Genomic DNA, 12,016 nt, shown 5'->3' with positions numbered 1-12,016 from the left:
TCTGCGGCATGTGGATCTTCCCGGACCAGGGCTCGAACCTGTGTGCCCTGCACTGGCAGTCAGATTCTTAACCACTACGCCACCAGGGAAGTCCCTGGGTTCTTAAAATAGAGAAATACTTCCCAACTGGTTGGTAAATAGGTGATGCCCTTCTACCGGGACCCCAGGGGCCACTTACAACCCAGGTATTAAAGGGTTAAGGTGTGGCCTATTCTGATTGGCTGATGACACTGCCTGCTCTGTAATTCAGTATTTTGAATATAACCTTTGGGTGAAAGTCTCCAGGGTAGCATTTATACTCCTACAAACAGTGATCCTGGGATGGGAAAGTAATCCCCCAACAAAAAATCAGGATATGCTGGGTGGTTAAACAAGAACACACATTCAATACAGTGTTCATTAAATGTTTGATATTGGATAGGCTGATGGACAAATGGATGAAAGTATCGAACAGGAAGAAAGAAATCAAGCAGACTGCAGTTTCCATCCCTCCATCATACACGGGGGAACTTAATCTCTCCATTCCAGAGGTCAGGGTGTTTAAAACAAATTCTTCTTCCTCTTAGTTCCTTTTGGGCAGTTCCCTGATGTTGTCCTCACCTGTACTGAGGGCCTGTTATCCAGCTCTGGTGCCAGGTGCAGCAGCTGGAGCTGAGGCTGCAGCATCGGGAGCCTTTGTGAGGTGGCCTTAGTGACGAGGGTGCTATGAGGCAGGGGCTACCCCGCCCTGAAGTGGCTGGGTCAGCCACACCAGTCCTGCCCTACAACTCCTGAACACCACCTGCCTGACCTAAGCTGTGTCATGTTGCTGGCCCTCCTGGGCGCCTGTGCCGTGGTGGGGCCGTTCCAGGGCCCTGAGTGGGAGCCAGTGCGGGGCCTGCTCTCCGAGGATCGCAGCTGCAGGGACCCTTGGTACTGCGGCAACCTGCTTGTCCTCTGCCTCTTTCTGATCCGGCAGGTCCAGCACTAGTGGCACCAGGTCACCAGGACCCACTCCAGCATGAGGAAGGTCATCAAGGTGAGGGGATCCCACACACCTCCTTCCCTCAACACCATGATTGTCTCAGTTATTTGTTATAAGGACCCTGTTCTATGCCCTGTGTATCAGAGATGAACTCAGACTGGTCAGGAAGAGCATTATCTTGCCCCAAACCCAGCGGTCACCCTGGACTTCTCTCTCCCTCACTCCTCATGATCAATCCACCTGCAAGTCCTATGGGCTCTACTTGCAACCCATATCTCGAATCTGATCACTTCTTAAAACTTCACCTCAGGGCTTCCCTGGTGGCGCAGTGGTTAAGAATCCGCCTGCTAATGCAGGGGACACGGGTTCAAGCCCTGCTCTGGGAAGATCCCACATGCCGCGGAGCAACGAAGCCCGTGCGCCACAACTACTGAGCCTGTGCTGTAGAGCCCGTGAGCCACAACTACTGAGCCCACGTGCCACAACTACTGAAGCCCACGCGCCTAGAGCCCATGCTCCACAAAAAGAGAAGCCACCGCAATGAGAAGCCCGCGCAACACAACAAAGAGTAGCCCCCGCTCGCCGCAACTAGAGAAAGCCAGCGCGCAGCAACAAAAGACCCAACTCAGCCAAAAATAAATAAGTAAATAGATAAATAAATAAAATTAAAAAAAAAAAAAAAAAAACTTCACCTCACCCTCCTGGGCAAAGCCACCCTCAGGGCTCACCTGGACTGTAGGTACTGCCTTCTGCCTGGTTCCTGCCTTCTCTCTCACCCAACCATCATCAGTGCTCCACGCAGCCAACAGAATGAACTTCTTCCTTCTCTTTTTAAAAATGTTAATCCAGACTTCCCTGGTGGCACAGTCGTTAAGAATCTGCCTGCCAATGCAGGGGACACGGGTTCGAGCCCTGGTCCGGGAAGCTCCCACATGCCGTGGAGCAACTAAGCCTATGCACCACAACTACTGAGCCTGTACTCTAGAGCCCGCGAGCCACAACTACTGAGCCCGCGTGCTGCAACCACTGAAGCCTGTGCGCCTAGAACCCATGCTCCGCAACAAGAGAAGCCACGACAATGAGAAGCCCACGCACTGCAACAAAGAGTAGCCCCCACTCGATGCAACTAGAGAAAGCCTGCATGAAGCAACGAAGACCCAACACAGCCAAAAATAAATAAATAAATAAATTTATATTTAAAAAAATGTTAATCCAAGGGAATATACATACACAGATTATAAGTGTATAGATCAATGAATTTTTGCAAACTGAACACATCCAGGTGCAGCACTTGATTAAGAAACAGACCACTGGACTTCCCTGGTGGCGCAGTGGTTAAGAATCTGCCTGCCAGGGCTTCCCTGGTGGCGCAGTGGTTGAGAATCTGCCTGCTAATGCAGGGGACACGGGTTCGAGCCCTGGTCTGGGAAGATCCCACATGCCGTGGAGCAACTAAGCCCGTGAGCCACAACTACTGAGCCTGCGCGTCTGGAGCCTGTGCTCCGCAATGCGAGAGGCCGCGACAGTGAGAGGCCCGTGCACCGCGATGAAGAGTGGCCCCCGCTCGCCGCAACTGGAGAAAACCCTCGCACAGAAACGAAGACCCAACACAGACAAAAATAAATAAATAAATAAATAAATTTATAAAAAAAAAAAAAAAGAATCTTTCTGCCAAGGCAGGGGACACGGGTTCAAGCCCTGGTCCGGGAAGATCCCACATGCCACGGAGCAATGAAGCCTGTGCGCCACAACTACTGAGCCTGCGCTCTAGAGCCTGCGAGCCACAACTACTGAGCCCACATGCCACAACTACTGAAGCCCGCACGCCTAGATCCTGTGCTCCACGACGAGAAGCCACTGCAATGAAGAGTAGCCCCCGCTCGCCGCAACTAGAGAAAGACTGCATGCAGCAACAAAGACCCAACACAGCCAAAAATAAATAAATAACAATAAAAATTTTTAAAAAATAAGAAAATCTTTAAAAAAAAAAGAAACAGACCACTACCAGCAGCCCAGAAGCTTGCAGGCACAACTGTGCTGATTTCTAATAGCATAGACTAGTTTTGTCTGTATGGAATCATACAGTAAGTTTTTTTTTGCACCTGGCTTAAGCCTAACATTATGCTCATGAGGAAGAACAAACTTTTAAAAAAAAACAGATCACAGGACTTTGCCACTCAAGACTCTGCAATGGCTCTGATGGATACACTTCCAGTCAAACTCAGAATAAAATCCAACTCCTAACCACAACTCCGAGGCTCAGAATAATCTGCCCTGCATTCCTCTCTGACCTCATCTCCTAGCTCTCTCTTCATCACTCACTCATTCCATTCTGGCCACACAGGCCTCCTAGCTGTTCTTATACAAATGACCCAGTTCCATCCTCAGGGCCTTTGCACTTATGTCTCCTCTGCCTACAATGCTCTTTCCTCAGATGTCGCTTGGTTTGTCCCTTGCTTCATTCAGGTCTCCATTCAAATGTCACCTCCTCTGAGAGGCCTCCTCTGACCAATATGTCTAAAGGAGCTAACCCCATTCCCACTCTGCTTTTATTTCCATTAGAACACTTTTCAAGGGCACTTCCCTGACAGTCCAGTGATTAAGACTCCACACTTCCACTGCAGGGGGCATGGGTCTGATCCCTGGTCGGGGAACTAAGATCCCTCATGTCATGCAGCATGGCCAAAAACAAAAAACAAAAAAACCCCAGAAAAACACTTTTCAACACCTAACATTATGTTGTATACTTAGTTATTGTGTCTTCCATGTCTAAAAGACAGCTCCCAACAAAGACTTTGTCTGTTTTGTTCATACTGTTCCAGCACCTAGAACAGTGCCTGGCCTGGAGTAAACTCTTTATCTTTCTTTCTTGAATGAATACTGTTTTCCCTAAGAGAACTGACTCCCCATTCCTGAGCCCCAGCATCCTCATCTGGATAATGGGGATTACAATCCTGATCTGAGGATTAGATGAGATAATGTGAATGCAAAGATTTTGCTTCTCTGTTCTCACCTACAGGTGCCACCGCAGGAGTGGGCAGTGCCCTCCATGAGACATGACACTTGTTTCAGGCTGACCCCTGAATTCTTCTTCAGTCCTGGCAAGTTCAGGGGCCTGGATGCCCAACAACGGGCCCAAAATAAGAGAGGGGAACACTGGAGGAGCCTCCAGGATTCATGGACCCAGTCTCTGCTTTCTTGTCAGCACCCAGGTCAAGGTTTACCTTGGGATACCTCCACACCTTTGGAACACCTCTTTTGCACCACCTCCTTTTCAAGCACCTGTATGCTACCTCAGGACAGTTCTTGGGAAGCGTGGCAGGTACCCTGGTGTCGTAGTGATGACCATACTCACCTGATTTGCAAGCCACTGCCCCCTGCCCTGGACATGTGCCAAAGGATGGAGCAGCTGTTGGTCCACTCCCCGGAAGAACTGGTACCACTGGAGCATATTGTCGGCATGAGATGCCACCCCACCTCCATGGCCCCTCTCCCAAACCTCCCATCAGCCCAGAGGTTGCAGTTCTGTTCCAGAGAGTTCCTACCTGTTCCTTCCAACCAACAAGTGGGAATGCCCATCTGGAAGTCCTGGCGCTGCCCAAGAGAGGCCTGGGCACCAGGGAGGGAAAACCGGACACTAGGCAGAGAGGATAGTAGAGAGACCCAGGCTCCAGGGTGGGTGAACCAGAGAGAGAGCAGAGGAGAGGATGCTTGGGAAATTCAGGCATCTGGAAGGCAACTCCCAATAAACTTTGGGATGGAGGACAAGGCAGAGCCTAAGGTCCTGGAGTGGGGAAGACAGAGACTAGTAATAAGTAAAGCTGTTGGAGAGATCTTGACACCATGGTGGGAGAATCAAGACCAGGTGGGAGTTGAGAATAGAGCTGAAAGTCAGAAACTACAGAAGAGAAATCAGAGGGATGCTGGAGGTGAGAATCTTCCTGAAACCCAGGCACGAAGAGGAGAGAAACAGGAACAGTTAAGATGTAAAATTGATGCAGAGACCCAAACGCCAATGTGGGAGACCCAGGATAGGAGTAGGAATAAGGATGCTATAGAGACCCAGTCTTTTGAGAAGAATAAGAAAGAAGCCAGAGGAGAGGATGAAGGAGAGACCCAGGCCCAAGGGTTGAGGAAGCAGGGCCAGACTGGAACTGAGAATGGTGGGGACACCCAGCTGCCAGGGTGGGGAAAACAAGACCAGATTAAAGGTGATACTAGCATAGAAATTCAGGCAGAAGAGAGGAGAAGAAAGGGCCAGGTTGGAGGTGAGAATGCTGTGCAAATCCAGATATCTGGGAGGGAGAACTTGGGGGAAGTGAAAAAAGAGGATGGCCTAGAGACCCAAGCCCTGGGGTGGGGAAAACAGGAATGCGTTCAAAGTGAGAATGTTACAGAGATCCAGACACCAGGGTGGGAGATGCAGGATCAAAACGGAAGTGAGAAAGCTGGGAAGGTCCAAGTATTTAGGGTAGAGATCCAGAAACAACTAAGACATGAACTTCAAGTGGGGTGGGGAAATCAAGGCCTGAAAACAGGTGAGGATGCTGGGGAAAGCCAGATATCTAGAAGGAAGAACCTCAGGGAGATAAGAGAGGAGGATTGGGTGGTGATCCAGGCACGATTTTGGGGAGACCAGAAACCAGTAGTAAGTACAATTGGCAGAGAATTCAAGATACCATGTTGGGGGAATCAGGACCAGATTGGAGGTGAACACAGAGCAGAAATTCAGGCACTGGAGAAGAGAGACCAGAGAAAGAACGGAGATGAAGACGGTACAAATATCCTGGCACCCAAGGCAGAGAACCAGAGACACTTAAGAGGTGTAACTCATGTAGAGACCCATCTACCAGGAAGGAGGAACCAGGAGCAGTTTGTTGGTGAGAATAGTACAGACATCCAGGCAACAGGGAAGAGAAACCTGAGAGGCGTTAAAGGTGAACATGGTAAAGAGACTCAGGAACTTGTGGAAGAAAACCAGCATCAGTTAAATAGTGAAATTAATGGAAGGATTCACATACCAAAGTGGAAAAATCAGGAACACATTAGAGGCAAGGATGGTGCAAATACCCAGGCATCTGAGGCAGAGAATTGGGGAGAATTAGCTATTAAAATTGATGTAGAAACTCATTCAGCAGAATGGAAGAAAGAGGAGCAGATGGGAGGTGAGAATGGTGCAGAAATTCCAGCTCCAGAGAAGAGAAACCAGAGAGAAGCTGGAGCTGAGAATGGTACAGAGACCTGGGCACCTGGGGAAGAAAACCAGAGTCAGTTAAGAGGTGACACTGATGAAAAGACTCATTTGTCAGATGGGAAGAACCAGAAGCAGATGGGAGGTGAGAATGAAACAGAAATTCAGGCACCAGAGAAGAGACTCCAGAGAGAAGTTGGAGGTGAGGATGGTACAGAGACCCAGAGACCTGAGAGACAGAATGAGGGACAGTTAGATGGTGAAACTGGAGAGAGCCACTCACCAGGGAGAAGGAACTGGGAGCAGACTAGAGGAATGAATGATGCAGAAAATCCAACACTGGAGAAGAAAAGCCAGAGAGAGTTTGGAAGCGAGGATGGTAGAAAGATCCAGAGACTTAGGGGTGGGAAGCAAAGACTGTTAAAAAGTAAGATTAATGGAAATGTCTGTACATCAGAGTGGAAGAACCAGGAACAGATTGGAGGTGAGAATGGCACAGAATTTCAAATCCAAGAGAAGAGAAACCTGAGAGGGACCACAGGTGATGATGATAAAGAGACCCAGGCTCCTGGGGGAGATTTTCAGGGAGAGTTAAGGAGTGAAATCGATGGAGAGATCCAGATACAAGGGCAAGGAAGCCAGAATAAGGGTGAAGATGAGGATGCTGCAGAAATCCAGGATGTAGGGAGCCAGAGAAAGTGCAGAGCTGAGGATGCTGGAAGTCTTCGAGTACTAAGGGGAAGAAACAAGGACCAAGTCAGAGGAAAGGATGCTGCTAAAGGCAATCTCCGAGTTGACTGTTCTGGGGGTGAGGGGCCCCCAGCCCTCACTGGCTCTGGATATGGGGCCATGGACCAGGAACAGGCTGTGGCCTCTGCTCCCTGTCCTGAGATGAAGCCTCTCCCCCACCAGAATGAACTCTTCCTGCTTGCCAGTGGGGAGGGAGAGGATTTGGCCAGCCAGAGCACGGCCACTGCCAGGAAGCACAGTGTCATTCCAGCCTCCTGGCAGGCCCAACCTAAACTCCAGAGAAGCCGACAAAGGGACAAAGGAGTGGTTCCAGGGAAGACCTCTGGCCTGACTCGACAGCTCAGGAACCCACAGTCTTTGGCTGCTCCCCTGGGCCTGCCCTATGCCTGCCCCTCTGTCTCATGTGGCCAAGCCCCGCAAGCTGCCACAGCTCTGGTGGATTTTCCCACTGCCCTCACCATCCTGCCGAAGTGGCCAGTCCTCGAGAAGAGCCAGCTGCTGCTCCTGGAGTCCCTTATGCAGCGGAAGATTGCACACCTGAAGTGGGGCCTCCCCCAGCAGATCCTAGAGTCCTACTTGCGCTTCAACTTCTTAGCACCATGCCCACTGCCCCTTGCGGGGGTGAGGCTCCCTGGGTTACACAAGGCCTGTGAGCTGCAGGGGCAGCAGGAAAGGCATTGTGGGGCCCAGGACCCCAGTCCAGGCCTTAAGTCCCCAGAGAGGTCCCAGAGCATTCGGCCCCTAGAAAGGAAAAGCTCAAAACCTCCTACGCAGGCCAGAGCTCTGGAGAAGCGTAGACCACACCAGACAGAGCCAATGGGCATTTCTATCCATCCTGAAAAGCCTAAGAGTGTCAGACCACCAGGGGGCCTCAGAGAACGACAGGATGTCCAGAAAGAGTCTCCTCCTAGGGCCAAGCTCACTGCTCCCAGGAACTCCAGGCCTGCAGCAGAATCTAGTAACTGGTGTGGCCAAGAAAGGGTCCAAGAACTCTCCAGTGAGAACAGCGGGGGCAGGCAAATGGTCAGGCCAGGGGTCTCCCAGATGGCAGAGAGGGCTCCTGGCATAGTGAGGATCTCATACTCTGGGGCAGACCACTGGAGGAAGGAGCACGCATCTCAGGAGCCCCCCAGATTCAAATGTCAGCCGCCCACACACAGGAGAAGAGGAAGCCTGGAGCCGGAGGAAGGCAGAGGGGCCGGGCAGCAGCCTTCCTCCTGTTCCACAGACACCTTCAGCTCCAATAGGAGTCTGCACTCTGCTGCAGCAAGGCTGAGCATGAGCTTTTTGAACAGGATTTCCTGGTGCCCACACTCGGCCAAGCCCCAGCACTTAGCCCCCAACCTGAGTGTGAGGGATCCTGAGCCTATCCTGCTTCCCAGAGTGGGTGACCCACATGCAAGGGAGGACAGCATCAGAGTCCACGCTTCTTTGAAGAGGGACCTTCAGCCACCAGGTCACTGCGGTGCTGGGGTTGCTCTTCCCAAAACAGAAGAACTTGAGGAAATTGAGAACCCACATGGGGCCCCAAGGAATCCACCAGCCCCCAAAAAGTTCGGTCTTACGAAGCATTTGAGCGGTTTCCTGCTCCAGCATGGCTCTAGGAAGTAGGCGGTGGGTCCAGAATCCTCAAAACACGTCAGAGAAGGCAGGAGAGTGGTCTGCTCACTCCCAAAGGGGATGATAAAATAACCTCTAATAAAATTGGTTATTTGGGCCCTGTGGGGTTCTGATTTCTTTGGTACATGTTTTATGAGTGCCCCACTTTTGGGGTTTGGGATACTTTGTGGGTGGGATAGAAGCTACTTCTACTCTATGGTTTTGAAGGTTCAGGGAATGTGGGTCAGCCCAATGCCATCTCCTAACACCTCCCCTCTCCAGTTCCTCAGAGGAGGGTTTACTGAAGTTTCTATCATAGTTCAGTCCTGTCCTATTCCAAGCTAATTCTGATTGAGGTAGGATGCTCAAATAGCCTCAGCTGCTTGTGGGAGGGGTGGTGCTCTGCACCGGACACTATTATTCAGGTGCTTTTGGTCACAAGGAAGGGAGCTGATCACTGAGTATCTGCCCTGCTGGGATTCTGCTGCCCGTGAACAGATTTCACGGAAAAACCATTTCTACCTCTTCAATTCTCAAGCACTGGCAACCCTAAATCCTTGTTGTTTTCCCTCACCTCACCCTCCAGGACATCCTGGAGCTAATTGTTTTTTTCAATAAAGTCTGAAACTTCTTAGCTAAAAGGCATTATGTCTTGTGATACTTCTGTAGACAGCTTCAGCAGGTTGAAGCAGATTCACAGAACTCAAATTTAATTCAGAAAATTCAGTTCAGGTTTTCTCCTCCTCTCTCCTTTATCCTCCCTCACTTCTTTCCTTTCTTCCCTTTCATTTAGCTTTCCTATTTTTAAATTCATTGTCAAACCCATACATGCTCATTAAAGAAAGTTTAGAAAATTCAAAAAAGGGAAAAAAATCCATAATCCTATCACCCAGTTAATGTTTTGATGTTTTTCTTCCTATGTGTTGCCTACCACTACTACGGCACTTATACTGGGGTTGGCAGGCTCTAAGAAGGCTCCCAATGCTCCCTACCTTCTGGTATTCATGCCCTGTGTATTCTCCTCTCCTCGAGTGTGGATTGGATCCAGTGACTCACTTCCAACGAATAGGATACAGCAGAAATGATGGAATGTCACTTCTGAGAACAGGTTACAAAGGCTGTAGCTTCCATCTTGGGCACCTTCTCTCAATTCTCTTGCTTGTTCCCTGAGGGAAGCTGTCCTCCATTTTGTGCACTGCCTTATGGAAAGGCACATGTGGCAAGGAACTGAGGCGGCCAATGGATAACAGCCCTCAAGAAAGTGAGGCCCTCAGTCCGGCAGCCTTTGAGGAAATGAATCCTGCCACCAATCATTTGAGTGAACTTGGAAGCAGATCCTTTGGCCTTAGTGAGCCTTGAGATGAGTACAACCTCATGAGAGACTTTGAGCCAGGGTCACCTTGCTAAGCCGTGCCTGGATTCCTGATCCACAGAAACTATGAGATAATAAATGTTTGTTGTTTTAAGCTGCTAAATATTGGGGTGTGTTAGTTTTCTATGGCTACTGTAACAAATTACCACAAACTTGGTGGCTTAAAACAACTGAAATTTATTCTCTCTGTTCTGGAGGCCAGAAGTCTGAATGAAATCAAGATGTCAGCAGGTCTACACTGCTACCAAAGGCTCTAGAGGGCAATCCGTTCCTTGTCTCTTCCAGCTTCTGGTGGCTGCAGGCATTTGTTGGCTTGCGGCACCATCACTCCAAACTCTGCCTCCGTGGTTACAGTGCCTCCTCCTTTACTCTGTGTGTCTCTTCTCAAGACAGTTATCATTGGATTTAGGGCCCACTGGATACTCTGGATGATATCTTCATTTCAAGATCCTTAATTACAGCTGCAAAGATCCTTTGGAAAAAAGGTAATTTACAGGTTGTGGGGATTTTGGACGTTACATTAGTTTGCTCCAGCTGCTATAACAAAATAATACAGCATGGGTGGCTTAAACAACAGAAATTTACTTTCTCACAGTTCTATAGGCTAGAAGTTCAAGATCAAGGTTTTGGCTAATTTGGTTTCTGGTGAGAGCTCTCTTCCTGGCTTAGAGATGGTCACCTTTTCACTATGTCCTCACATGGCCTTTCCTCAATGCCTGTACATAAAGAGAGAGATAGATCTTTCTCTCTTCCTCTTTTTATAAGGCCTCCAATCCTATTGGATTAGGGCGTCACCCTTATGACTTCATTTAAACTTAATTACCCCCTTAAAGGCCCTATCTCCAAATACAGTCACATTAGGGGTTAGGATTCAACATCTGAATCTGGGGGACGCAATTCAGTCCACAGCAGACATGGAGATGTCTTTTTGAGGGTCACCATTCAATCCATTACATGGATTGTTATGCAGCAACAGATAACTAATACAAATGTACCCTATTGTAATAATTTGCTTCTCTTTCTCCTTGACTAGTTCTAGTTCCTTGAGGACAGGGACTGTCTCTTGCTCACTTTTGAATCCTCTAGATCCTAGCAGAGTTCCTGGCTCCAAATTTTGTCGAAAAGAATACATAACTTGTTGACATTAAAAAAATAAACATAGAATAATGTTTAATTATATGGAAGATGTACATGATATATTTTTTCTGAGAAAAGTTTACACACCTTTGTATGTTGCTGTTGTAAAAAGGTGTAGAAAAAGACTAGAAGAAAATATATCAAAATATTTTTTCTTCTATTTTCTTCACTGAACATATATTACTGCTATAATATAATAATGGTGTTGAATAAATGTTTGCTTATTTTACATACTTATGTATATAATTCTGCATCTTTTGTACACAGCATTTTAAGGAGGATTTTTCCGTGTTAATATCTACTTTTCTCAAGAATCAGTTCATAATACTCCATTAAAAATAAACCAGTTTTCCAAATTATTTTGCCATGGAAAGCACTTTTTCTACTCCGTCACACTGCTTCTGAATGTAGAAAACATCTCTTGAATTTATCTCCTTTAATACTAACCGGTTGCTGGGCACTTTGGCGCTAATTAAATCCTTGTAGATTGACGGGTTTTGTTAATATACTTAACAACAAACTATTTTTTTTCTTCAGTATTCCTTCTGCGCTCACAAAATCGCAAGTACTGTGCAGCCCTCTGTGAGACGATATTTTAAGGGGACCATCTTAGAATCTCTGAAAGAAAGGTGTCACCTTAGATTGTTTGAGAGAAAGGTGCCACGTAAATTTAAAATAATAGTGCTGATAGTTTTTCGATAAGAATCCCTGAGATCGTTTACTTTTTTAATACCACAAATAGATTGTTTCCTTTTTCAAGGCTAATAACAGCGTCTTTATAAATGCTTTTCAACCTTCGGCGTGGTAAAGACGAATTCCTGCAGGCTCCAAGAGCAGCTTGGGGCTTAGAGGCACGCTCTTCCGCCTCCTGCGGCGCGTCACCCGCCCGCAGGGGCCGCTGCTCTCCTGAGACTGGCTGGTATTCGGTTCGCGCAGGCGCATTACCCGTCTCCCCACGCGCCCGCGTCGAGCTCTGCCAAGTGCGCTTGCGCATAAACTACGC

General features: G+C 48.4%; 3 protein-coding genes across 3 annotated transcripts; all 3 read left to right on the top strand.

Moving 5' to 3' along the window:
• The first annotated feature begins 802 nt into the window (after positions 1-802).
• LOC103000876 (uncharacterized protein C22orf46) lies at positions 803-4,605 on the top strand. The gene is given in 3 exon segments (XM_007189297.1): positions 803-1,018; positions 3,984-4,529; positions 4,585-4,605. Coding segments are annotated over 3 exon segments (783 nt in total).
• Positions 4,606-4,721: 116 nt separating this feature from the next.
• LOC103001154 (uncharacterized) lies at positions 4,722-7,045 on the top strand. The gene is made up of 2 exons (XM_007189298.2): positions 4,722-6,963; positions 7,014-7,045. The coding sequence occupies exons 1-2, from the start codon at positions 4,722-4,724 to the stop codon at positions 7,043-7,045; spliced, it is 2,274 nt and encodes a 757-aa protein (XP_007189360.2).
• Position 7,046: 1 nt separating this feature from the next.
• On the top strand, positions 7,047-12,009 carry LOC103001441 (uncharacterized). The gene is made up of 2 exons (XM_007189299.2): positions 7,047-7,902; positions 11,906-12,009. The coding sequence occupies exons 1-2, from the start codon at positions 7,047-7,049 to the stop codon at positions 12,007-12,009; spliced, it is 960 nt and encodes a 319-aa protein (XP_007189361.2).
• Positions 12,010-12,016: the final 7 nt, after the last annotated feature.

The sequence above is a fragment of the Balaenoptera acutorostrata genome, chromosome 11 (assembly GCF_949987535.1).
Source record: "Balaenoptera acutorostrata chromosome 11, mBalAcu1.1, whole genome shotgun sequence".
NCBI classification, from domain to species: domain Eukaryota; kingdom Metazoa; phylum Chordata; class Mammalia; order Artiodactyla; family Balaenopteridae; genus Balaenoptera; species Balaenoptera acutorostrata.
The sequence above is the reverse complement of the archived record's forward strand: the minus strand, read 5'-3'. Positions and strand labels throughout refer to the sequence as shown.